The 26,253-nt window shown below is 44.3% G+C and overlaps 3 protein-coding genes across 4 annotated transcripts in view; 1 reads left to right on the plus strand and 2 right to left on the minus strand.

The window, feature by feature from the left end:
• Positions 1 to 2,981, minus strand: part of LOC110532037 (acid-sensing ion channel 1) — a 74,916-nt gene extending 71,935 nt beyond the window's left edge. Inside the window, exon 1 of the mRNA XM_021615628.2 lies at positions 2,620 to 2,981. Coding sequence (XP_021471303.1) covers positions 2,620 to 2,981 — 362 coding nt within the window. The remainder of the gene's footprint in view (positions 1 to 2,619) is intronic.
• A 4,378-nt stretch (positions 2,982 to 7,359) lies between these two features.
• Positions 7,360 to 9,008, plus strand: spryd4 (SPRY domain containing 4). Its single transcript, XM_021615634.2, has 2 exons — positions 7,360 to 7,510; positions 7,931 to 9,008. Exons 1-2 carry the CDS (start codon positions 7,378 to 7,380, stop codon positions 8,470 to 8,472), a joined length of 675 nt encoding a protein of 224 aa, XP_021471309.2. The 5' UTR covers positions 7,360 to 7,377; the 3' UTR covers positions 8,473 to 9,008.
• The window catches only part of LOC110532039 (glutaminase liver isoform, mitochondrial), a 34,753-nt gene continuing 17,497 nt past the window's right edge, over positions 8,998 to 26,253 (minus strand). Inside the window, exons 4-18 of one of the 2 annotated variants that reach the window (XM_021615632.2) lie at positions 20,678 to 20,807; positions 19,975 to 20,054; positions 19,543 to 19,706; positions 17,003 to 17,061; positions 14,517 to 14,549; positions 13,813 to 13,871; positions 13,629 to 13,695; positions 12,890 to 12,940; positions 12,365 to 12,541; positions 11,771 to 11,902; positions 11,487 to 11,579; positions 11,238 to 11,299; positions 10,795 to 10,871; positions 10,516 to 10,579; positions 8,998 to 10,209 (exon numbers count right to left, since the gene is read on the minus strand). In XM_021615632.2, the coding sequence (XP_021471307.1) occupies positions 10,020 to 10,209; positions 10,516 to 10,579; positions 10,795 to 10,871; positions 11,238 to 11,299; positions 11,487 to 11,579; positions 11,771 to 11,902; positions 12,365 to 12,541; positions 12,890 to 12,940; positions 13,629 to 13,695; positions 13,813 to 13,871; positions 14,517 to 14,549; positions 17,003 to 17,061; positions 19,543 to 19,706; positions 19,975 to 20,054; positions 20,678 to 20,807 (1,438 nt within the window). In that variant the 3' untranslated portion in view covers positions 8,998 to 10,019. Of the gene's footprint in view, positions 10,210 to 10,515; positions 10,580 to 10,794; positions 10,872 to 11,237; positions 11,300 to 11,486; positions 11,580 to 11,770; positions 11,903 to 12,364; positions 12,542 to 12,889; positions 12,941 to 13,628; positions 13,696 to 13,812; positions 13,872 to 14,516; positions 14,550 to 17,002; positions 17,062 to 18,700; positions 18,720 to 19,542; positions 19,707 to 19,974; positions 20,055 to 20,677; positions 20,808 to 26,253 lie in introns of those variants that run through there. The other variant, XM_036987950.1, reaches the window with a different exon arrangement.

Consider the following 26,253-nt stretch of genomic DNA (forward strand, 5'->3'; position numbering starts at 1 on the left):
ACGTTTCTTCCCCTGAGAACGAGGACAAGGAGACAAGTATTCATTCATAAAGCTTAATTCACAAAGACTGACCATTTCAATCAAGAAGCAGAAACCTGTACCAGATGGTACATTGTACAAAGCATTAATCAGTCATACCACCATAACGTAAATGCCAGTTCTAGTGACTTTGGAATTGTCATAAATGATGAAATGGGACGTTTCCGCCTGAATGAAAACCAGACCACCAAACCCACTGGTGCCTACGGGGCCCTATATCATATTATTTTGGATTTCCTCTTTTACATTCCCTATTTATGTCAGTTCTTGTGTTTCTCTCCCACTTTCGACAGCCATCTCTCATCTTCTCCCTCATTCTATCCCTTCGCTCCACTCCCTCATTCTATCCCTTCGCTCCACTCCCTCATTCTATCCCTTCGCTCCACTCCCTCATTCTATCCCTTCGCTCCACTCCCTCATTCTATCCCTTCGCTCCACTCCCTCATTCTATCCCTTCGCTCCACTCTCTCATTCTATCCCTTCGCTCCACTCCCTCCTTCTATCCCTTCGCTCCACTCCCTCATTCTATCCCTTCTCTCCACTCCCTCATTCTATCCCTTCGCTCCACTCCCTCATTCTATCCCTTCGCTCCACTCCCTCATTCTATCCCTTCGCTCCACTCTCTCATTCTATCCCTTCGCTCCACTCCCTCCTTCTATCCCTTCGCTCCACTCCCTCATTCTATCCCTTCTCTCCACTCCCTCATTCTATCCCTTCTCTTCACTCCGTCATTCTATCCCTTTGCTCCACTCCGTCATTCTATCCCTTCGCTCCACTCCCTTGTGGTTTTTCTCGGTCTCTCTGCTGTCATTTTTCTCTCTGTCCAGTGACAGTCCTTCCTCTTCCTGCCACCACTTGTGTCTTTCCCGTAGCTCCACCTCAGACGCTGTGTGTGTCGATGAAATGCATCAGCTGTTGCTGCAGAGCCCGGCGGGCAGCAACACGATCAAACAGGGAGGGATGGAGAGCCAGACGTGCCTGCTGTGATCGTCTCATCAGCCATCAGCACTGACATTTGCGAGACGATACTGACACCATACACACACACCCACACATTATTATTCTTCAGCTGCATTGTTCTTATTTAAACGTGTGGGTCTTTAGTTGTCTCTCTTCTTTATTTTTAAAAGTCTGTGATGTTCACACGTTTATGTTTTTGTATGTAAAGCGTAAACTATTGTTGTCTGTGATGTCTCTTTCACTACGTGTCAGACCACAGTTAGACTAGCTGTTGCCAATGGGGATCCTTGTCAAATCAAATCAAAACGCCATGGGGATAGCAGTGTGTTAATCACACAGTCTCAGGCAGGTATTAGTCAAACTCTTGTCTTGCAAGGAAATATGATACACCTCCTCCACTCCCTGCTCCCACTCTTAGAAAGACAATGTCTAGTCGCACACTGTACAGTGTGTACAATATAAACCATTTTCATTTCGGACAACTATACCTCATCTGTCATCCCTGGTAGAAACAACAAGGAACCATACGCTCTTAGGAAAAAGGTTGTATCTTGAACCTAAAAGGGTTCTTTGGCTATCCCCATATGAGAACCCTTTGTAGAACCATTTTTGGTTCCAGGTAGAACGCTTTCTATGGGGACAGCTGAAGAACCCTTTAGGAGTGTCGGATTTGGAATTGGGTAATAACGAATCCCAAGGGTGTGATGGTATGCAGGGACTAATATTACAATACTTAGTAAAGACTGTGGAGTGCAGTCTGCCAAATGCATTCTTTACAAATATGGTTTCATTTTGGCTCCTGTTAATCAGAGCAAGCAACGTCTGTCTCTAGCGTCTTAAGCCCCACACATTACCCCAAGTTGGAGATGGCACGGAGCTGTGCACCAGTGAGCGAGGCGGTAATACCGTCCTCTCACAGCTGCTGCTGCTGCTGCTCTTCTCTGGGGTTTTGTGACAGTAAAGCCCTCTCGGCTCATCCATCCAAGGCCAGACAAATCAGGGCTTCCTCTCTAAGCGGGGCTGGCATGACTCACCAACAGTAAGGAAATCAAAGCATCAGAGTGAGAAAAAAGTGCATCCTGAGGATGTGAGGCACACTGCCTCTGACTTGTCATGACTATTGTAAAGGCTGAATGTCTCACAGAGAGGATCTGTAAATCAATAAGCTAACAATATAGGCCTGCAGTACAGCACTGTTGAATTGAACTTACACGTCTTACACCATACTGGTGGCTACTGGTGACACCTGTGTGCACTGTGCTCTGCACAGGAGATCACTTCACACACATCTCTCTACACTGCATATCCTCTTCTTTAGGCACACATAGCAAAACAGTCTGAATGTGATTATTAGTCGAAGGGAACCAAATCCTTTGAGGGAACTAGGGCTGCTGCCCGACTATGACTAATGAACTCCCCACTGATGATTCCACTCTGATCTATAAGTTCAAATGTTTGGATGCATCTGTAATGGTACCATATTCCCTGTGTAGTTTGGTCCAGGGCCACATGAGCATAAGGTACCATTTCAGGGCTCCAGACAAAACGTAACGTAGTGCATTTTATAGGGTATAGAGGAGTGCCACTGCAAATCCACATTTTGTCACACGTTTAACGCACCTTTGGTTGAGCAGCGCGAGCAGCTCCCCTGCGTGGTACAGGTCATTGCGTGTCACGTGACTGAAGCGGAAAAAGTTTAGGTTGCAGAACGTGACAGCGGGGAACACCATCATCGGGGTCGAGATCTCGTCCAGTTTGGTGACGTGCGGATACTCCAGGTAGAAGTGTATACGGTCCACGCACACAAACAGTAATAAAGTCAAGGAGCCCAGGAAGAACACGACCCATAGACAGCGCTTGACGCAGACTCGCTCATAGGTGAAGATGTGCGAAATTCCGTGCAGCGTTGAGTTGTGCGCAAAAACTTCAATAGCGGGTGGCTTTTTGCAGTCCATTTCTTCTGATTCTACTTTGAGGTCCATTGTGTTACAGCCTGGGTTAATAGCTATACAGAATGCGGAGGGACATTGAAGTTGTTTGCAGTTCAGAAGGCGGGTAAATTACTTCGCCTCACAGCCGTATTCAACTATCTATCCAAGCTGATAAAAAAAACATACGCTACAGAATCATGTACTCGTTCAATTTCGTACACTGAATAATATGTGATCTTTGAGCATCTGCTTCATATAAAACCCATACCATGCACCTGTGGCATCTCCGATACACCTGGCAATAGGCAAGTAATAGCTATTTAACGACTAACTGCCAGAACGTGCGGGAAACCAGCGCGGGATTTGCTGTCGCGTGGTTATCACCATCCAAAAGGCGGAATGCAAAAAACGCAGAATTCCCACATTGAAGTCAGCCGCGCATGAATTCTCAGTAAGAGTCAACATAAAGCTAATAATTCAAGAGTAGCCTATGAGTCACCAAAATGCTTCTCTTTTCCGCAAGAAAAGTCTTGATCGTTGGACGGTGTTCGGAAACACTGCTTCTGTGCTGTCTTGTCAAGTCCAGGTATCCGATCTCAAAACGCGTAAAGCAGTTACAGCTGTGAAAGATATGGACCACGTTCGGTCATCGAGCGTTGGTCTCAGATTAATTGTTGACTGGAAAAAAAAGGAGAAACGCACGTCATGGAGGCATGAAGAGGAGTGAGTGAGACAGGGCTCATCCGTGTTGACTGTCCAGCTTCAGCTCCCTGTTGAAAACGAATTCATATCCGTCGTTCCTTTGTGTCTGTCTTTTGGCAGAACCGCGGTTATATCCGCAGGGAGAGGTCCGAGGGGATGTTCTGTGGGACTGAGGGCTTCGCTGTTGCATTGGTCGGTCGTGACTCGTGAGCGTTTTTTTCTTCATGCATATTTGTCTAGCACTCGCATTGAGAGCAGAGTGCAAGCGAGAGGACAAGTCCTGCGCCACAACACTGAGAGGTGTGAACTGTGGCATGCAGTTGTGATCTAAGTTAACTCTCCAATCATGCAAACAGATGATAGGAGAACGCAAAAGAACGCACCCACCATATCATCATTTTAATCTCTCTCTCTAACGCTATATGCACTAAAGAGATCAACTGTAGGCCTACATTGTATGTATTGTATGCGTGTTCATCAATAAACCAAGACACATTTAGCCCCCAACGGGCACAGTGCCTACAGGAAGTATTCAACATTTTGTTGTGTTATAGCCCGAATTTAAAATGTATTACATTTATATAGATTTTTTTTGTCACGGGCCTATACACAATAGCCCAACATGTCAAAGTGAATTATGTTTTTCGAAACGTTTACAAATGTAAATAAAAATGAAACGCTGAAATGTCTTGTCAATAAGTATTCAACCCATGTTCTATGGCAAACCTAAATAAATACAGCAGTAGACATGGACTCTGTGTGCAATAATAGGGAGGGAGCCATACAAGCTAGAACCGCCACTGGGAAGATGTGTTTTTAAAAAAAGCAGACATTGAATAACCCTTTGAGCATGGTGAAGTTATTAACTACACCCATTCACTGCAGAGATACAGGCATCCTTCAAACTCAGTTGCTAGAGAGGAAGACAACAGCTCAGGGATTTCACCATGAGGCCAATGGTAACTTTGAAACAGTTACAAGAGTTTGAAACAGTCACAGAGTTTAATGGCTGTGATTGGAGAAAAACTGAGGATGGATCAACAACATTGAAGTTACCCCACAATACTCATCTAAGTGACAGAGTGAAAAGAAGGAAGCCTGTACAAACTAGAAATATTTGGCAAAGAAATTAACTTCATGTCCTGAATACAACGTGTTATGTTTGGGGTAAATCCAATACAACACGCCACTCTTCATATTTTCAAGCATGGTGGTGGCTGCATCATGTTATGGTATGCTTGTCATTGGCAAGGACTAGGGAGTTTTTTAAATGATAAAAATCAACGAAATAGAGCTAAGCACAGGCAAAATCCTAGAGGAAAACCTGGTTCAGTCTGCTTTCCAACAGACACTGGGAGACAAATTAACCTTTCAGCAGGATAATAACCTAAAACACAAGGCCAAATATACGCTGGAGTTGCTTACCAAGACAACATTGAATGTTCCTGAGTGGCCGAGTTACAGTTTTGACTTAAATCGGCTTGAAAATCGATGGCAAGACTTGAAAATGGCTGTCTAGCAATGATCATCAACCAACTTGACAGAGCTTGACATTTTTTTAAAGGACAATGTACAAATATTGTTCAATGCAGGTGCATAAGGATCTTAGTGACTTACCCAGAAAGTCTCACAGCTGTAATTGCTGCCAAATGTGATTCTAACATGCATTGACTCAGGGGTGTGAATACTTATGTAAATTAGATATTTCGGTATTTCATTTTCAATACATTTGCAAACATTTCTAAAAACAGGTTTTCACTTTGTCATTATGGGGTATTGTGTGTAGATGGTGGCAAAACATGTTGAATTCAGGCTGTAACACAACCAAATATGGAACAAGTCAAGGAGTCTGAATACTTTCTGAAGGCACCTGTTTATGCATGAAAAAATGCATGTAACGTGGGAGTAATTCAGGCCTTACTAATATAACAAAATTTATATTAAGTGTCGTTAAATATGCGAGAGTCTCTCAGGGATATGGACAAGCACTTTTTAAAGCCTCGCTAAATTAGTGTTTCACTTGACACTGGTACAAGGTATCAAGGGACAGTCCTAGCTACCTCTATCATCGACATTGGGACTAGGTGCTTGAATTTCAAAATGAAATACAGACTAGCTATTTCTGTATTCAAAGTAGCCTAAGGTTAGACATTGCCCTACATTGGACGTTTTTAGGAGGCTCTTCTGTCACCTGTAAGTCATTGATTGGCTGAATATTCCTAAAAATAAAGACTATTTCCTCACACCAAGAAAACAATTAGGCCTATATTAAGCCAATAGTTATCTTCCTCTTTTCCTTGAATGAAACACCTGTCCCCCTTCGTGACGCATGGTGGTCAAAGAAAGGTTTTAAAAAATTCAATTCCATGTTGATGTGTTGGCTGTAGGATGACGAAACAAACATTTAAAACAACATAGCCAGAGCCATAATAGAGCCCCACCGTGGAAGTCTCATAATACCCATAAACCCTAGCAGTCAAACAGGGAAATGGTTCCAGTCATTTTTCCGCCATGACTTTTTCCCACTGGGGATTTTAGAAAAACTCTTAAAATAAGGTGTCACGCCCTGGCCATGGAGAGGCTTTTATTCTCTATTATGGTTAGGCCAGGGTGTGACTAGGGTGGACATTCAATGTTCCTTTTTCTATGTTTTTGTATTTCTTTGTTTTTGGCCGGGTATGGTTCTCAATCAGGGACAGCTGTCTATCGTTGTCTCCGATTGAGAACCATACTTCGGTAGCTCTTGCCCACGTGGGTTTTGTGGGTAGTTGTTTTCTTTTGAGTGTTTGTATCTGCACCAGACATAACTGTTTCGTTCGTTCACTTTGTTGTTTTTTGTATTTTCAGTGTTCTATTCCTATTAAACAATATGAACACGTACCACGCTGCACCTTGGTCCTCACCTTCTTCAACCAACGGCCGTTACATAAGGGCTGCGTTTCGTGTAGGCTTACCCTGGCGTGACGTTTTGATAACCATGTAAATCTCTCTCGGACAAGGTGACTTTTATCGATATATATTTGGCTTTATTTCCTCTCAGATTCGAAACTGCCAATCAGCATCAAAGTAGACATCATGCAAATCTACAAATCTCTGCAAACTGCACGTCATCTCCAGCTGACACCTTTGCTTAATGATATTGTGTCAGTTTAAAACTTGCACAAGACAGTTCACAGAATTGTCAGTTTAAAGAAATGTAGCCAATTTATTCATTACTACATCTATCTAACATTAGATAGTTAATCCAGAGATTGTTACCTTTGCCTCGATTCGGCAGTCTCGTCCAGATCATCATGGCATTTGTAGTTGTTTATGATAACCAAATTATCAGATAATTAGCATTTAATTTTGGGGGAGTAAATACAGGCGAATATCTCTATAAAAATTACTTCCTAGAGAGATTTACACAGTTATCAAAACGTCACGCCAGGATTATATAAACTCCCCTATAGGAAAAAGGAATGCTGTTTGACCGTTAGGTTTTATGGGTATTATGACTCCTACTGTGGTACTCTATAATCTAAAACAACTAAGTGTAGGTCCTACCACGGGACATAGCCCACGTGTTGAGCGTTACTTCGCCAGTCAAATCAGGACCATGGACAGCGCCTAACCAGGTTTCAATTAAATTAAGTCCAGAATGGTATGTTCAATCCATTCTCCGGTGCCGTAGATGGCGCCATTTAGCAAGAATCATAGTTTGAAGATTTACCAAGAAGAAAATAGCTTTGTTGTGTGAGTAAAGATGGCGATGCCCCTTGGCTTGGGACAATATTGTAGCTTGGCAGGACGAGTTATGGGCGCATTGTCCCGCAGACAAACACGTGGGACACTTCTTCCAGCGATAAGATGGTATATTACCCAAACGGCAGGCAATAGTGAGTAGAAATTTGAACTGCGTGTGGACACTGAGTGAGGCGCCCTTTGCCTTAGTTTCAGCTCATAGCAAACTAGAGGTCAGAGCAGGGGAGATTGCATAATAAGAATTCTGACCGCGCTCGTGACCAGCTGCTTGTGTTGTAAATCTTAACGTGTAAGTTTCCATGCGTAAATTAACTTTCGTTTTGAAATCTGACATTTCACCAAGTTTACAAGCTTTGAAAAGTTTGTTTACATCATGTTGGACGGACTAGTAAACTGCATTTCAGCTTTCTTACCTTAGTAGCTTAAATCGATTTGTCTTATGTCATGTATGTCTCCACTTTCACCATGCATATGTATTTGCCCCTCTAGAGAACGTTCTGCAGTTGCCAATATCTATGAATAATTTTTGCTCTCTATTCTGTTTCTCTCTATAGACGTGCAGTTTAAGCTGGACGACAGGACAGCCCACAGCAGTCTGGACCTCTTTAAGAAGGACACAGGTGTCATCTATCGCATCCTGGGCCTAGACCCCAGCCATGTCCAACAGAACCCTGAGCGTTTCCGTGATTGGGCCGTGGTGTTCGGAGACGGGCAAATCACAGGCGGCCGCCACTACTGGGAGGTGACAGTGAAGAAGTCGTCAGAGTTCCGTTTAGGCGTGGCCGAGGCGGCGATGTCACGGGACGACTGCGTAGGCACCAACCGCTCCTCCTGGGTGTTCGGCTACGTCCAGCGCAAGTGGTTCGCCATGACAACCAACCAGAGGGTGCCGGTGCCTCTGGTGGGTAAGCCTGATCGGGTGGGCATCCTGTTAGACTATGAGGCCGGCCTTATAGGCCTGGTGGATATCCCAAAGGCCAAGGTGATCCACAGCATGAGGGTCACGTTCAGGGGGCCTCTCTGCCCAGCGTTTGGCTTGTGGGATGGAGAGCTGCTTACACACTCAGGTCTGGAGGAGCCTGAAGGCTTGAAGTGAAGCAGAAGGATCTCTGGACTCTGGTGACAATATGTCAGGCAGGTGGATGGCTTTGATGGCAAGGCCAGAGGGGGCCAGGAGCGGCGATGTGCATTAATTTTTGTAAACTGAACACTTACAGCAGGCAGCACTTGAATATGTCTTTCAAATCTCCCATGAAGAGCAATATTCTCCATCCGAATGTAAAGCTTGAAGTTTATTTTCAATGGGGGAAGCAAGGAGTTGATCCAATCTGTAATTTCACTGCCATACAGACCAGGCATAATAAATTGTGTTTTTGTTACCTCTCGTGTTCTTTTTTTTATTTTTATGTGAAATAAAATGGCAACAATATGTAGCCATCCTGTGTCTAACAAGAGATCATTAAGTGCTGGGAATGTTGCTGCTATTACTATTGCTTAATGTCTTGACATCCTCCACCACCTTGTCAAACTTGGAATTAAACCAAAAACATGCATTTTTTGAACCTTTTGATATAATCCAATTGTGTGCTGAGATTGTATGCTGAAATAATAAAACAAAACGTTACATTTTCACTCGTTTATTTACAGCAGCGAGCTGACATTAACAGTTGAATAACCTGAGGAAGCAGTCTGTAGAACAGCATCACTTAATCCCAGTAAGAAGCCCCTGGGTGTGCGCGTCTTTGGTTTTTATAACATATCAAAAACAACAGTCATCTGACTCAGTAGATTCATGTACATATTTAAAAAGGAAATGCTGATGGGACACTGTCATACATGAATATTCATCAGTCTCAGTCACTCAAAAGATCCCATTTAGACATGCCATTTCTATAGTTACGTAACAGTTGTGTTTCTCTTATGTTGGGCCAATTAGTATTCGCACCAAAGAGGAGAAAAGACCAGAAGCAAAAATGATTGTCAAATACCTCATCCTCACGATCCATGGGTCATAGTTCACTCATATCTTCTGACCTGCTTATGAAACGTCCTACTGAGGTAGATTAATATATACTTTCCTACTTAATATATTTCTAGATTTGTACAGTATATTTATAACCTGCCAATATGTAACGTAACAATGCTGTGTGCTGTGTGCAGTTATAATGTATGTATAGTGGCATAAAATCCACTAACTAAATACTAATGTTGTAGCTTCATACATCATTTAACCATCACAAACCATTGTAAAAATAAATACATTTCAAACACTGGTCACATACCAGGCAGCATATACACATAAAATGTGCATCACACTGGCATTTTTAAGTGACGAGTAAGGACAACGTGTGTGTACTTACACATTTAAAAAACTGCCAAGTTCACCTGAATGAGCAACTGATCACTTATTGGTGCCCATGTCAACATTAAACAGTATTACATTGATGCTGTCCACTCCTGAAGACTCCTGAAGCTTATGTGCAGCAACGTGGACAAAGAAAGTGTGCTTGGGGCCAGCACAATCTCTCACAGCGGAGTGCGATATGCTGCGGCGAACCCCAACCTTTAGGCACAGTGACGTGTGACCCTATCAAATATACTACGCTTACACCTCTTCGCTAAATGGCACGAAATGACCGCATTTCATATGGTCAGACACGTCCGGTCCGTCTGGCTTAAACCACCACCTTCAATGTGTCTTATCTTTCTCTGGTCTTCGGTTTCTGACTGGGACTCACTACTGCATGGGTACAGCCGCTGGTACTCCGTCAGGACCGACACCACCCCGTCCCGACCAAACTGCCTGGCGTCATCCAGGGGTGTGTTTCCCCACCTGATGACACAGAGAAAGATAATGAGCTGCTAGGAAAAAGCTTTGAAACGGGCGTACAGCTACAGAGGCAAATGTGGTGCGAGGCAAAGGGAAACAAGTGACACAATGAGACTCAGTTGAAGACATCAATCTAGCCCTGAACTATTCTGGTGTAGCAGAGTGATTTTAATGATCTGGGCACTTAAAAAAAAGATTTAAAAAACACCAGTCTCCATTATCCATGCCAAAAATGGCCTTTATTATGGAACATTTCTCAGAGACGTGTGAGTTATTAAAAGTGTCAGGCAGAGGCAGTGGTGTCCCTACCTGTCCTTTATATGGGGGTTCACTTGACACGTCCCTGTTAGGAAGATCACCGCTTCCACATTACCTGAATAAAACGGGAAGGAAGAATTCAACTTCAATATACGGCAATGCGTTTGTGCAACCCACCAGTGATGCATTCACATCTCTATTGTCCACACAGCGAAGCCATCCACTCCAATTCAACCATATCAGCCACACTTGAATTCCAAATGTGAACGATAAGGTTGAAGCACATGTTATGTGGGAGTACAGTATTATCATGACAAATTACAGGGTCACCTTCAGCTGACGCCACGTGGAGGGCTGTACGAGAATCGTAGTCTTTCTCTTCCATGTCCACAGCCGAGAGAGCAAACCTGGGGGGAGGACAGGAGCGAGAGAAGGAAGAAAAGAAGAGTATAGCAAAAGGTTAATTGGAATGACAGATGGCCGAGACGAAGAGATAAGGGATTCGAGACAAATGACTTTCTGAAAAGCTCTACAGTGATGATATTGAAGTTAACCGAAATGGATTTGATACGAGGGGTCGTCTGTTCCATGCAGAACATGCATTTAAATGTATTATGGAAATCATTTCACAAGTTTCTTCTTGTCTGTCTGGCGCCCAGCCCTTGGTTATGGCAAACTATCATTTCTTATAAACTAAAATTTCTTATAAATCATTAGGACCGTCTATAATGGATTGAATTTATATAACTAGTCTCCCAGGATTCCGTCTTTACCTCCTCAGGGCAGAGACATCTCCACTGTAAGCTGCAAACATCAGGTTCACCACTGACCTGTTCTGAAGGGGGCAGAAGAAAACATCTCAATGATGGGCGATCAACATAGAAGAAGGCTATTGAAGCATAGAGGTGTTTCAAGTGTTGTAAAGGAGACAACAGAAAACATGAATTTTCCAGAGAGTTTAAAAGGTTAAAATAAGAAAAAAATTAAATAAGTATTTAGTGTGTACTCTATCCCTTATTTACCCTATCATCAAGTGATTGTCTGCGAGGGTCCAGCTTCCTTGCAAAGTGTCTCAGGTTGTCATAGTTATGGAAGTTGAAGAGAGAAACCAGCTCCTGATCAATCAGCAGATAGAAGGGGTCAATAAAGACAGGAAAATGACCGATTACTCTACTATTCAACGTTCTATTCTACTTGAATCTTCCATTTCTACAATGTCTCATACAGTTACAAAGTATACTTTCTAAATGTAAAAACAAACAAAAACGTAAGTCATAGGTTATTGGAATTCTTCTCGTCTGTGTACCTGACAGAAGTGAATGCCTCGGACACTATTTCCGACACGGTCTAACGGAGGAGACCAACACATTATTCCCATGACATTAGGAACCACCAGCAGTACTGCACCAGAAACGCCAGACTTAGCAGGCAAACCCACCTGGGAAAAAGAACAGGCGAAATGAAGGTTAGCAGTAGACTTATAACCAGCCGGGTGTATCTCAAATAGTCTCAAATAGATTCCTGTCTTCAAAAAAAAAGCAATACAATTCAGTTGGGAACATAGAGACATTGTAAACAATACAACATCCCCAGTCCTTACATCAACCCACACCCACGGCACCCATCCCTCCTATCCCACCCAACCCCACCAAGGCATCACACCAAGACAGTACAAAACAAATAAACAATAACAGAAACAGAAAAAACAATAGCAATACATTCTGACAATAGCAATAGCGTGTCTCCTCTCATTTAACTACTCATCTGACAACATAGGATAGGTGAAAGAAATATGGCACATCTGAGATAAAGGGGAATGTTCTAATTGACCACATACTGTATAGTAGGATAAGGCCACCTCGGGTCATTGACTTCTGACCTCTGTTTCTCAATAACTCACATGGAAAGCGAACTGGCCAGAGAAGTCGTACATTCCACAGGAATGCATGAGGCTCAGGGTGTTCCGAACGGCCTCCGCACTCAGCACCTGCTCGCCTGTGATTGGACAGATGCCCCCGTTGGCCAGTGTGGCAGCCATGACACTGCCTGACTCACACGTCACCTCGATGGAGCACAGCTGAGAGGAAAACAGAGAATAGTTAAGACCTCTGGTTTGCCGTAGAGGGTAGTACTTTAGTCGAATACAGAGTGTTTCCAACAGGGACAGAAAGTCAGAGATAGATTCAATCCGTAGCGCTGAAGATCTGCGCTGTAGCGCGATTGAAATTTAAAGGCAATGTTCCCGCGTTCGCAGAGACTGCATTCATGGTAAACACTGCATATGTAGGTTCAATCGAAAATCACCTTCCAATTTTCCATCGCACTACAGCGCAGACCTTCAGTGCTACGGTTTCAATCTAGGCCTAGGAAAAAGCTAAAGACCTTCTTGGATTCAACAGCAAACTTCTTAAAAAATTAGTCTCACCTGGAAGTAGAAGTCGAGGGCTGCAATCATATCTGCATTCTTAGGAAAGCACTGTCAGGCAAAAGGAGAGAGAGGCCAAAGTTTTAGATCACAATCAACAGGTAACTTAGATCACAATCAACGTGTGTTTACGGACATATTCAATCAATCCTTAACCCAGTCTGCTGTCCCCACATGCTTCAAGAGGGCCACCATTGTCCCTGTTCCCAAGAAAGCTAAAGTAACTGAGCTAAACGACTACTGCCCCGTAGCACTCACTTCTGTCATCATGAAGTGCTTTGAGAGACTAGTCAAGGACCATATCACCTCCAGCCTACCTGACAGCCTAGACCCACTCCAATTTGCTTACCGCCCCAATAATGTTTACATACCCTACATTACTCATCTCATATGTATATACTGTACTCGATACCATCTACTGCATCTTGCCTATGCCGTTCTGTACCATCACTCATTCATATATCTTTATGTACATATTCTTTATCCCTTTACACTTGTGTGTATACGGTTGTAGTTGTGGAATTGTTAGGTTAGATTACTCGTTGGTTATTACTGCATTGTCGGAACTAAGAAGCACAAGCATTTCGCTACACTCGCATTAACATCTGCTAACCATGTGTATGTGACAAATAAATAAATAAATAAATACTTTTTTTTTATTGATAACTCATAGTCTAAGAGTTTAGGAATTGGTATAACTATTGGTAAGACTCCGTGAAGCTCAAACACCCAGACTCACTTTTTTCTCCTTCAGGTAGTAACCAATAGCAAAATTCCTATCTCCGGTCTCTTTCTCTGACTGGAAACTGTGAAGGCAAATACATATCACAAGCAGTTTATCGCACCACAAAGTGAAGTTACTGCATGGGCTGCAACATTGGATAATTGCATTTGCATATTATAACATTCAATTCGACACTCACGTAGCGTTGCTGAAGCCCACATACTCTGTGCCGGCCATCTTCTTTAAGTATTCCATTACCTACGATAAAAGATGTGTCAGTTGTGAGATGAAAGAATTCACCGAGTGTACAAAACATTAAGAACAACGGCTCCTCCCATGACATAGACTGACCAGGTGAATCTAGGTGGAAGCTATGATCCCTTATTGATGTCACTTGTTAAATCCACTTCAAATCAGTGTAGATGAAGGGGAGTGGTCAGGTTAAAGAGGGATTTTTAAACCTGGAAACAATTGAGACATTGATTGTGTATGTGTGCCATTCAGAGGGTGAAGGAAAAATAAGTGTCTTTTTAACGGGGTATGGGGTATGGTAGTGGGTGCCAGGCGCAAAGGTTTGTGTCAAAAGAACTGCAACACTGCTGGGTTTTTCATGCTCAACAGTTTACTGTTTTTATCAAGAATGGGTCCACCACCCAAAGGACATCCAGCCAACTTGGCACAACTGTGGGAAGCATTGGAGTCAACATGGGCCAGCGTCCCTGTGGAACACTTTCAACACCTTGTAGAGTCCATGCCCCGACAAATCGAGGCTGTTCAGATGGCAAAAGGGGGTGCAACTCAATATTAGGAAGGTGTTCTTAATGTTTTGTACACTCAGTGTGTAACATGTACATTGTTACTAGTAAGACGTGTCAGAAGTCTGAAATCTTAAAGGATACTCACATAATCAAACCGCTCTGCCTTGTTTGAGTTAGGCTGTAAAAAAAAAATAATACAATTTCAGTACAGTATTTCTGTATTGACACTATGCAGAGAGCTTTTCGGCCCCTAGGTGGCAGTGTTTGTGTATTCTGGCACAGCGTGCTGTTGGTGTCAGACAGATTCTGGGTGGGCGTGTGGGGTACATTTAGTCACGGTGTCTGTCTGTCCGCCTGTCTGTCCACGTGTGGTAATGTGATGAGTATGACATGGGCTTGCAGCTGCGGGGCAGGTTATTGCCCTGCTTGGGTTTCAGGGTCCAGTGAAAGATCGCCGCCAAGTCGTTAAGTCACCAAAAAGGGCAGTGCCTGGTACTTCCCCTTACTGCTCTGAGCCACCCTGTCCTGAAAGGTCAGAGATGATCTGAAACATTACGGTGACTAGTTGAGTTGTCCTCAAGGAATAGGTTTCTTCTGACGTGGTGCAACCCATGTCTCCATCAGTAATGTTCTGATGGAATGTTCATGAGTAGTGACACGTTTCTCCCACGTTTTTCCCACGTTTTTCCCACTCGTAACTTCTGAGAGTTCTGCTCTCTCTGAAAGATCAACTGAAGTTTGCACAACCTTTATAAATATCAATTGAATAAACTCAAATTAAAACTTGCTAGAGGTGCTGCACTGACTTGGACGAGTACAAGTAGTACAATATGTGCAATAGACTTATTAGCCAATTAAATGACGTTCGGCCATCTCCATCTGTTCTTGCTTCATGCACTTAAAGGCCCAGTGCAGTCAAAAAGTCGATTTTTCTGTTTTTATATATATTTCCACACTATGAGGTTGGAATAATGCTGTGAAATTGTGTACATTTAAAAAAAGACCGCTTAAAATTTCAGCCTGTTTTGGTATGGAGTTTTGGTGACGTCACCGGGTGGTAAATGAGCTAATAGACCAATAAGAGAGTGAGTTCCAAACCTCTCTGTCAATAACAGCTAGTTTTCCCCACCCCACTCAGACCACTCCCAGACAATCCTAGCAAAATTATTGCATGAGAAATTGACTCTTCGTTAAGCCCAGCCCCAGCATTTCTTGATTAGCAAGGGGTGGTCTGTGTTTAATTTAATTGTTTATTACAAACACAGTTTGAGATCATTGTGAGGGGATTTCACCATTGGTTGAATGGGGATGTGTTATCCGAGGTGGCAACAGTAACCAAGGGGGGTGAGGCTTAGGGAAGGGTCAATTGCCCTTCACTAAGAAGCTTTTTTTTCTCTCTTTTTGACCATTTTAATGGAAAACAATCACAGTAAGGTACTTATTTGTTACCCAGAAATATGATATGATATTGAGATAAAAACATCTGCATTGGACCTTTAAAGGACCCTATGTAGACATTTTAATTTCACTTTGTCATTACGGGGTATTGTGTGTAGATGGGTGAAAAAATAAATAATATTTAATCAACTTTGAATTCAGGCTGTAACACAACAAAATGTGGAATAAATCAAGGGATATGAATACTTTCTGAAGGCACTGTAATTGTTACCCAGAAATGATATGATATTGAGATAAAACCGTCTGTATCAGACCATTAAAGAATCCTGTGATTGTCAAAGACTAAAAAATAAACACACAAACACACCTACTCTTCCCAGCTGTCTCATTGGCCTGACTCACCCCCCCCCCCCGACCGACCATAACCCCCTTCCCCACTACTGTACGTGACCCGCATAGCCAAGAGGCATATCTCTCCAGTCAGCTGGTAAGGACAGGCAGCCAGGCAGGGGGAGAAAAACACAGTAGAATAGAGGTCCATGTCTACATAAGGCAGAGGCCAGCCCTCTTTCCCCACTGCTTTAGCTGTTAGAATGAGGGCAATGCTGACTGATAGGGAGTCAGCTGGTGATAGCTTATTGACCTCTGTCCACACAATACAGGGCAATTGGTCAATGATTGAAGGCAAAGTCTGACCGTGTCACTTGGCTGTACTAGTTATGACAGTTTTCCTGATTTCTTGTATATCTGATGTTGGAGTGGATTTGGTGTATAGCAGTTTGCATTCATACAGTATACGCAATGCAATGCTTAATCTGTGTAAATGTAATGTACTACTGATTTTGTTTCAGTTATCGAGCAAAGATTAGAGCTCTAATTCCAAAACCTCATGAAAATCTTATAAGAGATTATACAACGGGTGGGTCTATTCCTGAATGCTGATTGGTTAAAACCGCATTACAGCCGGTGCCTATTCCACAAGTTACCACCGGCTAACTCTATGACGTTAAAATGCCTATTTACGCTGTTCAATATGACTGCGCAATCCACTGTCTCATCAGCCCAGCCAGCCAATTTATAAACTTGATCTCCTTTATAAAAAGCATCAAGACATTATCTCACATTTCTTTTAGAGTAAAACGCCTAACACCAGTGCCAATATATCCTCCAAACACCGGCTTCGAGGGCATTATCACTTAATTATAACATCAGTGCACCCAGGAATCCCCTTACCTTGAGCAGAGAACTGATGACAATAGCCCCGGCATTCACCATAGGGTTGTGGGGTTTATCTGTCCAGAGAGAGAGAGAGGACAATGTTGTCACTGTCGTGCACTCCACCACCCTATAACCTAAAGATATGTCCAGTAAAATAACTTCCACTAAGAAAGTTAACACATGCATGTGTGTGCCAGAGATGAACATGTGTAATGGCACCTAGCCAGCTGAGAGGGGACCTGCAGATAAGATGCATTGACTTGCTAATGATCAGATGGCCTGTTCTTGCTCTATTGACTGTACCTACAGCTTGTTGCAATCATTGGTCAAGCTTATGAATATTTTCCCCTGTAGTTGCAGAGAGGTTGGCTCTCTTGTCTTACCACAACTGTTTACTGAAATGTGTAAGTGTTTGCTTCCACGGTGTGACATTGGAATGAACTATTTACTACCCTACAACTGAGTTAGGTTAGGTCAGGCGATAGTCAACGTTATCATTTGAGGGTTCAACGTAAGGACGTTTTCCCCCCAGTACTTAGATGCATTCAAGTGTGGAGCATCTACATAGAAGTGGATACAGAGACATGGGTCTTTCTATGAACTAGGGTACCACTGAGGATTTCCTACACTGGACAACTTGTTACAGTTGTTGATAAGTCATTGATAATAATTCGCCATTTTTTTCTTGTCATTACATTGAGATATAAGGTGGATCATAGCTTTTAATTTTTTTTTTAAACCTTTATTTAACTAGGCATGTCAGTTAAGAACAACATCTTCTTTACAATGAAGTCCTAGGAACAGTGGGTTATGGCAGTGTAAGTTGTCATTATATCACATGTAAAGCATTAATCAGTTCAATTTGACATTGAACTTGAACCATGTAAGAATCCTGGTTCTAGCTGTCACAGTTGTTAAATATAGGAGATCTCAGAAATGCAGCGTAACTACATATTATGGACTGAAAACAGTTTTCATGGGCACACATGTCCAAAATAATAATTGTGTTGCGAAATCGAATCCTTCTAACCGAAAGTCACCTTACACTGATAATTAAAACCTAAATCGGTACTGCCATTAAAGTGGTTCTTGAGCATTTGGTGTCAAGCTGATTAGATATGCAGGGATATTTTCACACATCGTCATCTGATCTAGGAAGGAATTTTCCGAATGACAGTCAAGTGACGAACAGCTGTTGTGATAGTGCATGCGAAGCAGCAACAGCCCAAGTGCTGGAGAAAAAAAAGCCGTTCGCAAGGAATGTCCAGAATGTTTTGGTTCTCATTTTTGAAATTGGCGAAGACAGTTGTGCCTGGATCCACGTTGGATCTAATATCCCTAGCGAATGGAGGTTGATCATCTGTTGTCTGCTTGATTTGCAACAGGGTCTCGTTAGAATTAGCAGAGAAAGCATCAAGGTAATGTGTTCATGTTTTTGTGCCTTGGTTTGGACACCAAGGCTACTGTGCGCAATCGTGTAGGATCGACTATTGCGCAACACCCAAAAATAGTCCTATGGATTTTTCTGGATATAATGACAACACATGACATAGCCTAGTGGGCTTATTAACAATATGATCTGGTAATGAAGTAACACGACAGATACGTACTTTTTTTCATGTTACAACTGCAATTTTAAACATAGGGGCTTGAAGTTGCCTACTTGAAATTGAATTTGGAGCTCAGAAATGCAAGTACTGGAATAGGCCTTACCTTGAAAATCAGACATTTCCTCAAGTTGGTGATTGAAAGTCCTTGTAATTATTGTATCCAATTTACAAGTTCTCCTCCTCCTCCTCCCTTATAATTATCCGTAATTTAATTTTGTATCCGTTTTTGTGAGAGATGTGGCCACTTTCGTTAGTTTCCCGCGGCTTCAATTGAAGGGTGTTGCGCTACGCTGTCGTGGTCAAACCAAGTGCGGTTATTATGAGAACGACATCTAACATCTAATGTAGGATTCAACTTGACTTTCCATACAAGTCAGTCAATTAAAAAGGAATCTGTTTTTTTGGTAACTTTCTCATTATAAAAACAGCGATGGTGAGATTCAAATGGTGAGATTAATGCTACTGCCACAAACTACAGACAAACCGCCAAATTTACATCCAATCTATTAAGTCAGGCAATGTCCACATTATTCTCACATATTTTAGAATGTAATAATAGTTTGAATATCAATGCTAGGCCTAAAAAATGAAAGTGGTAATGGCCTACTTTTTCATTTTCTTTTAACGCTTTTTGAGGGGAGATCTATACTACGCCCTATTTGTACAATTATATACATTATACAATTGCATTACATCGAGGTCCTTGAAAATGAAAACGAAGTGCTTGACAAAGTCTCTGAAAGTCCTTGAATTTGACTTGCCAATGTCTGTATGAACCCAGCTTTAAACGATCCTTAGTCCTAGGCCTATAGAACCCAAAATGGTTCTACCTGGAACCAAAAAAGGGTTCTCCTACGAGGACAGCCAAAGAATCCTTTTAGGTTCTAGATAGCACCTTTCTTTCTAAGCGTGTAGGCAGACAGGGTTAGGGTAACAGTCTCTCACCCTCCTCATCCAGTGACAGCTGGTTGAATTTGAGTCCGCTGGGCTCTTTGCCCACGTAGCGATGCACATGCTCAGTGCCAATCTCGTGCACAGCGATGGCGTACTCCAGAGGCTTCACACATGATTGAAGACAGAATGGAACCTTGGTGTCACCTGCAGAATGTCTGCCTCACGCCAGCAGGGCACAGGGGAGAGATCATGGGACAGTGAGAGGAAGGCTGAGGTGAAAGCAGATACAGAGGAGGATTCTACATGAACAAGTTAGGCAGACACTGACAAGGCAAGATGGGGTGGGGGGGGGATGACATGCGAACTGCCTGTTCAATGCTCTTCATTTCAGTGACATGGGATAAGTGTCTTAAAATGGAAACCAGTGGGGGATAAAAGGAGACTATGTACATAGAGCAGATAACACAAATGCTGTAATCTCACCTCTGTCCATCCACGGTGCATAGTGACACACCCCACAGATCAGGGCTGAATTTAGCCAGTTGAGGAATATAATCTGCCACCTGAGCAAAAGACACACACACACACACACACACACACACACACACACAAAGGAATGGAGTGGATAAGTCACGTGTCATGTATGTCAAAGGCAGGTATGTACAGTACATGTGTGTATAGCATGTGCATGCGTCTACGAATGTACAGTGTGTGCATGCTTTCATTCAGTACGTGCTTGTGAGTGCGTTTTCAGTGAGCTCTGGTCCGTGAGCTTGTGTGCAGTGATGTAACCTAGCGAATGTTTTTTTAATGCGTGCAAGCAAATGTTTGGTGGTGTGCTTATTTTAGCATTCATATGTGAATGTGTAGGTGTGTCTGTGTACAGTATGTGAGAGAATGTTTTTAACGTGGGAATGAATGTGTGTATTGTGTAGCCCAGCGGTTCGCAACCTTTTCCATTTCCCTGAGACCATCATTGTCAAAAGCTCTCGAGGACCAAAGATATTTTACGTAAAATATCTGGGAGGTCAAATTTTCTCAATTTTAGCAGTGCATTTAACACATTAAAAAGGCCTATTATAAACTATTTACATTGTAAAAAGTCACCCCAAAAACATCTACCAACATTTGCAGACCACCCGCAGTGCACCGGTCCGCGGACCCAAGGTTTGAACACAGAACTCACGTGTCCCCCAACCTGCCTCTGGGTGCTGTAGTACAGCTGGTTGATGTTGGACGCAAACGCCTCAAAGTCTGGGATGATGAACTTCCTCCTGAACGCCTGGGTCAGCAGCAGGATGTTAGCGCCCACACACCTGAAACACATACATAAATATCACACACATACTTCAGATACTCACTGTGGCTCAGTTGGTGGAGCGTGGTGCTTGCAACGCTAGAGTTGTGGGTTCGATTCCGGCTGGGGTCAGCCGTACAAATATATGCACACACACTGCAATCAGTCACATTAGATTTTTATTTTTTTAATAGTATAACTACTGTATTATCACACACAGTGTCAGTGACCTATGGCCCCAATACAAGGCTGTTGACTCTTATGCAGTGTCTAGGAGTCAGCAGCCATGTATCAGGGCTAAGTGACCTGTAACTGTGGAGCAGATACACCACTGACCCTATGACGAAATCCTAATGACACCAACAACCTAAAAACTGGACCCCAACCCGGGACCAAATTAAACGCTGAGAATAGACAGCCTATCATATTGTAGACACACACCTGCCTTTACCACTAGACAAACATTGCGCTAAGTTTAGTAAGCACTGACGTGATCTCAAAGAACGGCATTGAAAATTGCTCTCATAGCTGTGATGAGCCGAAAGATCCGCCGGGGCTTGTCAATACGCAACTTGGTTTAGAGTTTGGGGCACTGGGGAGGCGAACAGAAGGATCGCATCATTTATAGAAATGGGATTTTTTTTTAGTGGCCTATCGCTAGTGACCACCACAGAAGAAAAGACCCATGTCTAATCACAACACATTCTTATTCTGTTCTACATGACTTTATGTAGTGTGTGTGTGTGTGTGTGTGTGTGTGTGTGTCTTTGGACCTAGTTTAGAAACAATACCAAGCACAACACCAAGTATCAATCCAAGATTTACAAAGGGACTGTAGGTATGCAGTATTCAATCACTGGAATATAGTAATTCAATGTAAGAAGAAGTCTACCAGACAGGACTCGCTACTGTAGCAGGCCAGTGTCTGAATCATCACAGCATTCATTAAGTTAGCTTTGCCACTTAGGAAGTAATACTGTTTGGACAGTAGTCTAGAGCCCATCAGACCTCGCTGATAAGCCGAGCTCCTAATACAACCAGCCGCCTGCAGTTCACCCACTACGCTGGCCTTTCATTAGCTCCTGTCCAGCCTTAAGCCCTGCACAAATGTCATACTCTGTTCGCCAACAATTCCAGAACTCTCTCTCTCTCTCTCTCTCTCTGCATGTGTTACGTTTACATGTGCATCAGTGAGGATCAGAGGCAGCTGTCGTCCATTAAAACGACAGACGCTGTCCATCTGTTTTCGCCTCACATTAACCGCAACAGAAACACTACTACACACCCACATTCAAACATCCCTGACAATCAAAACATCCCTTCCATAACAAATCTCCACCTGTCCACTGTAGAGGTATGAAGAGCAGACACAGATACAGGCAGAGAGAGAGAGAGTGGAAAAACAAAGTCTTGGACGTTTCTCGTTAACACTGGGGGCAATAGTATAAACAGTTCCTCCGCACAGTGAAATATATATATACTTTCAAGAAAATGCAATGTAAAAAAAAAAAGGTGCGTGTGGTGTTTTGCCAATCAGCCAGAAGAATGAGAATACTCTATGTGGGATAGAGAAAGACACAATACATCATGCAACATTTCTGAATTAAATCATCAGTGTTTACTAGTAAATACTCTCTCTAAACCATCCTACAAGGTAATTTATATGATAAAAGGGCCAAATAAGGATATATCCATTCCATCTAATCCCAAATCATTAGAGAAAAGAATAGAATAAAACTTTATTGTCCATCCAGGATGGACATTTTTCCATTAAAATAATCAAATACACATAAATTCTCACATCAGACACATTTAAAACAGTCAGTCCATCATGTTGCATACACTAACAACAGAGGACATTAATACATTCACTCACAAACAACCACAGTCCCAACTGCACTAGATAGATAAGTACATTATACTGATACAATTTACTTTACATTTAGTAGTCCAACAGTACAAGGAACAAATTCATGTTTGAACACGTTCTTCTCGGCCATGGTCATTCTGAAGCGCCGGCCAGAGGGAAGCCTCTCCAATTGAAGGTGTAGAGGGTGGGAGGGGTCGCCAACGACAGCCAGTGGCTTCTTTTTGGTTGCCTTGTGAAACAGACTGCTCAAATGTGCCTGTGGTCGACCAATTACTTTGCTGGCTGTGTTTACTATGCTGATAAGTTTGCTTTTGCTACTCACACTCAAATGACTATACCAGACTGTCATATTGAACGTGTCACGCCCTGGTCTTAGTATTTTGTGTTTTCTTTATTATTTTGGTCAGGCCAGGGTGTGACATGGGTTATTTATGTGGTGTGTTTTGTCTTGGGGTTTTTATAGGTTATGGGATTGTGGTATAGTAGAGTTGTCTAGGTAAGTCTATGGTTGCCTGGAGTGGTTCTCAATCAGAGGCAGGTGTTTATCGTTGTCTCTGATTGGGAACCATATTTAGGCAGCCATATTCTTTGAGTGTTTCGTGGGTGATTGTTCCTGTCTCTGTGTTTGTTTTCACCAGATAGGGCTGTTTCGGTTTTTCACGTTACGTTTAGTGTTTCTGTATTGTACGTCATAATCTTTATTAAAGATGTATGAAGATAACCACGCTGCATTTTGGTCCAATCCCTGCTACACCTCCTCTTCAGAGGAAGAGGAAGAAGCAAACCTTAACATAATCACCCACTACAACAGGACCAAGCGGGGTGGTGATAGGCAGCGGCAGCAGGAGCAGCGAAGTATGGAATATACAACTTGGGAGGAAATAGACAGGTGGGCGGTCGACCCAGGGAGAGTGCCGGAGCCCGCCTGGGATTCGCTGGAGCAGTGCGAGGAGGGTTATAGGAGAATGGAGTTGGAGAGACGAACACAGCGGCGTGGATGGAAGCCCGAGAGTCAGCCCCAAAAATGTCTTGGGGGGTGGCACACAGGGAGTATGGCGAAGCCAGGTAGGAGACCTGCGCCAACTTCCTGTGCTTACCGGGGGGCTAGAGAGACCGGGCAGGCACCGTGTTATGCTGTAGAGCGCACGGTGTCTCCAGTGCGGGTGCATAGCCCGGTGCGGTACATACCAGCTCCTCGTATCGGCCGGGCTAGAGTAGGCATCGAGCCAAGTGTCATGAAGCCGGCTCTACGCATCTGGTCTCCAGTGCGTCTCCTTGGGCCGGCTTACATGGCACCAGCCTTGCGCACGGTGTCCCCGGTTCGCCTGCATAGCCCAGTGCGGGCTATTCCACCTCGCCGCACTGGCAGGGCGACCGGGAGCATTCAACCAGGTAAGGTTGGGCAGGCTCGGTGCTCAAGAGCTCCAGTGCGCCTGCATGGTCCGGGCTATCCAGTACCACCTCCACGCACCAGCCCTCCGGTGGCAGCTCCCCAAACCAGGCTTCCTGTGCGTGTCCTTGGCCCAGTACCACCAGTGCCAGCACCACGCACCAGGCCTACAGTGCGCTTCGCCTGTCCAGCGCTGCCAGAGCCTACCTCCTCTCCAGCGCTGCCGGAGTCTCCCGCCTGTCCAGCGCTGTCAGAGCCTTCCTCCTCTACAGAGCTGCTGGAGTCTCCCGCCTGTCCAGCGCTGCCAGAGCTGCCAGTCTGCAAGGAGCCGTCAGAGCTGCCAGTCTGCAAGGAGCCGCCAGAGCTGCCAGTCTGCAAGGAGCCGCCAGAGCTGCCAGTCTGCAAGGAGCCGCCAGAGCTGCCAGTCTGCAAGGAGCCGTCAGAGCTGCCAGTCTGCAAGGAGCCGCCAGAGCTGCCAGTCTGCAAGGAGCCGCCAGAGCTGCCAGTCTGCAAGGAGCCGCCAGAGCTGCCAGTCAGCATGGAGCAGCCAGAGCCGCCAGTCAGCAAGGAGCCGCCAGAGCTGCCAGTCTGCAAGGAGCCGTCAGAGCTGCCAGTCTGCAAGGAGCCGCCAGAGCTGCCAGTCTGCAAAGAGCCGCCAGAGCTGCCAGTCTGCAAGGAGCCGCCAGAGCTGCCAGTCTGCAAGGAGCCGCCAGAGCTGCCAGTCTGCAAGGATCCGCGAGAGCTGCCAGTCTGCAAGGATCCGTCAGAGCTGCCAGTCTGCAAGGAGCCGCCAGAGCTGCCAGTCTGCAAGGAGCCGCCAGAGCCGCCAGTCTGCAAGGATCCGCCAGATCCGCCAGTCTGCCAGGATCCGCCATTCAGCCAGGATCCGCCATTCAGCCAGGATCCGCCATTCAGCCAGGATCCGCCAGTCAGCCAGGATCTGCCAGAGCCGCCAGTCAGCCAGGATCTGCCAGAGCCACCAGTCAGCCAGGATCTGCCAGAGTCATCAACCAGCCTGAGCTTCCTCTCAGTCCTGAGCTTCCTCTCAGTCCTGAGCTACCCCTCAGTCTTGAGCTACCCCTCAGTCTTGAGCTACCCCTCAGTCTTGAGCTACCCCTCAGTCCCGAGCTACCCCTCAGTCCCGAGCTACCCCTCAGTCTAGAGCTGTCCATCAGTCCCGAGCTACCTCAGTCCTGAGCTGTCCCTCAGTCCTGAGCTGTCCCTCAGTCCAGTGGGGCCCTTGGTTAGGGTTACTAGGCCAAGGTCGGCGGCGAGAGTCGCCAATTTAAGGACGCAATGTAAGCGGACTAAGACTTTGTTGGAGTGGGGTCCACGTCCCGCACCGGAGCCGCCACCGTGGACAGACGCCCACCCGGACCCTCCCCTATGGGTTTAGGTGTGCGGCCGGGAGTCCGCACCTTGGGGGGGGGGGGGGGGTTCTGTCACGCCCTGGTCTTAGTATTTTGTGTTTTCTTTATTATTTTGGTCAGGCCAGGGTGTGACATGGGTTATTTACTGTGGTGTGTTTTGTCTTGGGGTTTTTGTAGGTTATGGGATTGTGGTATAGTAGAGTTGTCTAGGTAAGTCTATGGTTCCCTGGAGTGGTTCTCAATCAGAGGCAGGTGTTTATTGTTGTCTCTGATTGGGAACCATATTTAGGCAGCCATATTATTTGAGTGTTTCGTGGGTGATTGTTCCTGCCTCTGTGTTTGTTTGCACCAGATAGGGCTGTTTCGGTTTTTCACGTTACGTTTAGTGTTTTTGTATTGTTCGTCATTATCTTTATTAAAGATGTATGAAGATAACCAAGCTGCATTTTGGTCCGATCCCTGCTACACCTCCTCTTCAGAGGAAGAAGAAAACCTTAACAGAACGCGAGGATGCTCTCCACCAAGCTGCTGTACACTCTCTCCAGAACATCCTGTCTGACCCCAAACCCATTTAAATTCCTGATTAAGAACAAGTGTGGGCTTGCTTTTAAATAAAAAAATACAATTTGTGTCCCTTGGTATTTTAAACACTCAACCACCTCCACTGGTTGGTCGTTCAGAGAGAGTGGTTGGGACATTGGTAAGAATGGTAGCCCTTTTCACTCACAGCTCCTGTCATCCTGTATACGGGTTGAAAACGATTTTGCCATCGATAAGCAAAATTGGAACCCAGAGGCTGTACAGTAAAATACTATACATGACGTCAGAGCTTAGG

Source organism: Oncorhynchus mykiss, chromosome 9 (assembly GCF_013265735.2).
Source record: "Oncorhynchus mykiss isolate Arlee chromosome 9, USDA_OmykA_1.1, whole genome shotgun sequence".
NCBI classification, from domain to species: Eukaryota; Metazoa; Chordata; class Actinopteri; order Salmoniformes; family Salmonidae; genus Oncorhynchus; species Oncorhynchus mykiss.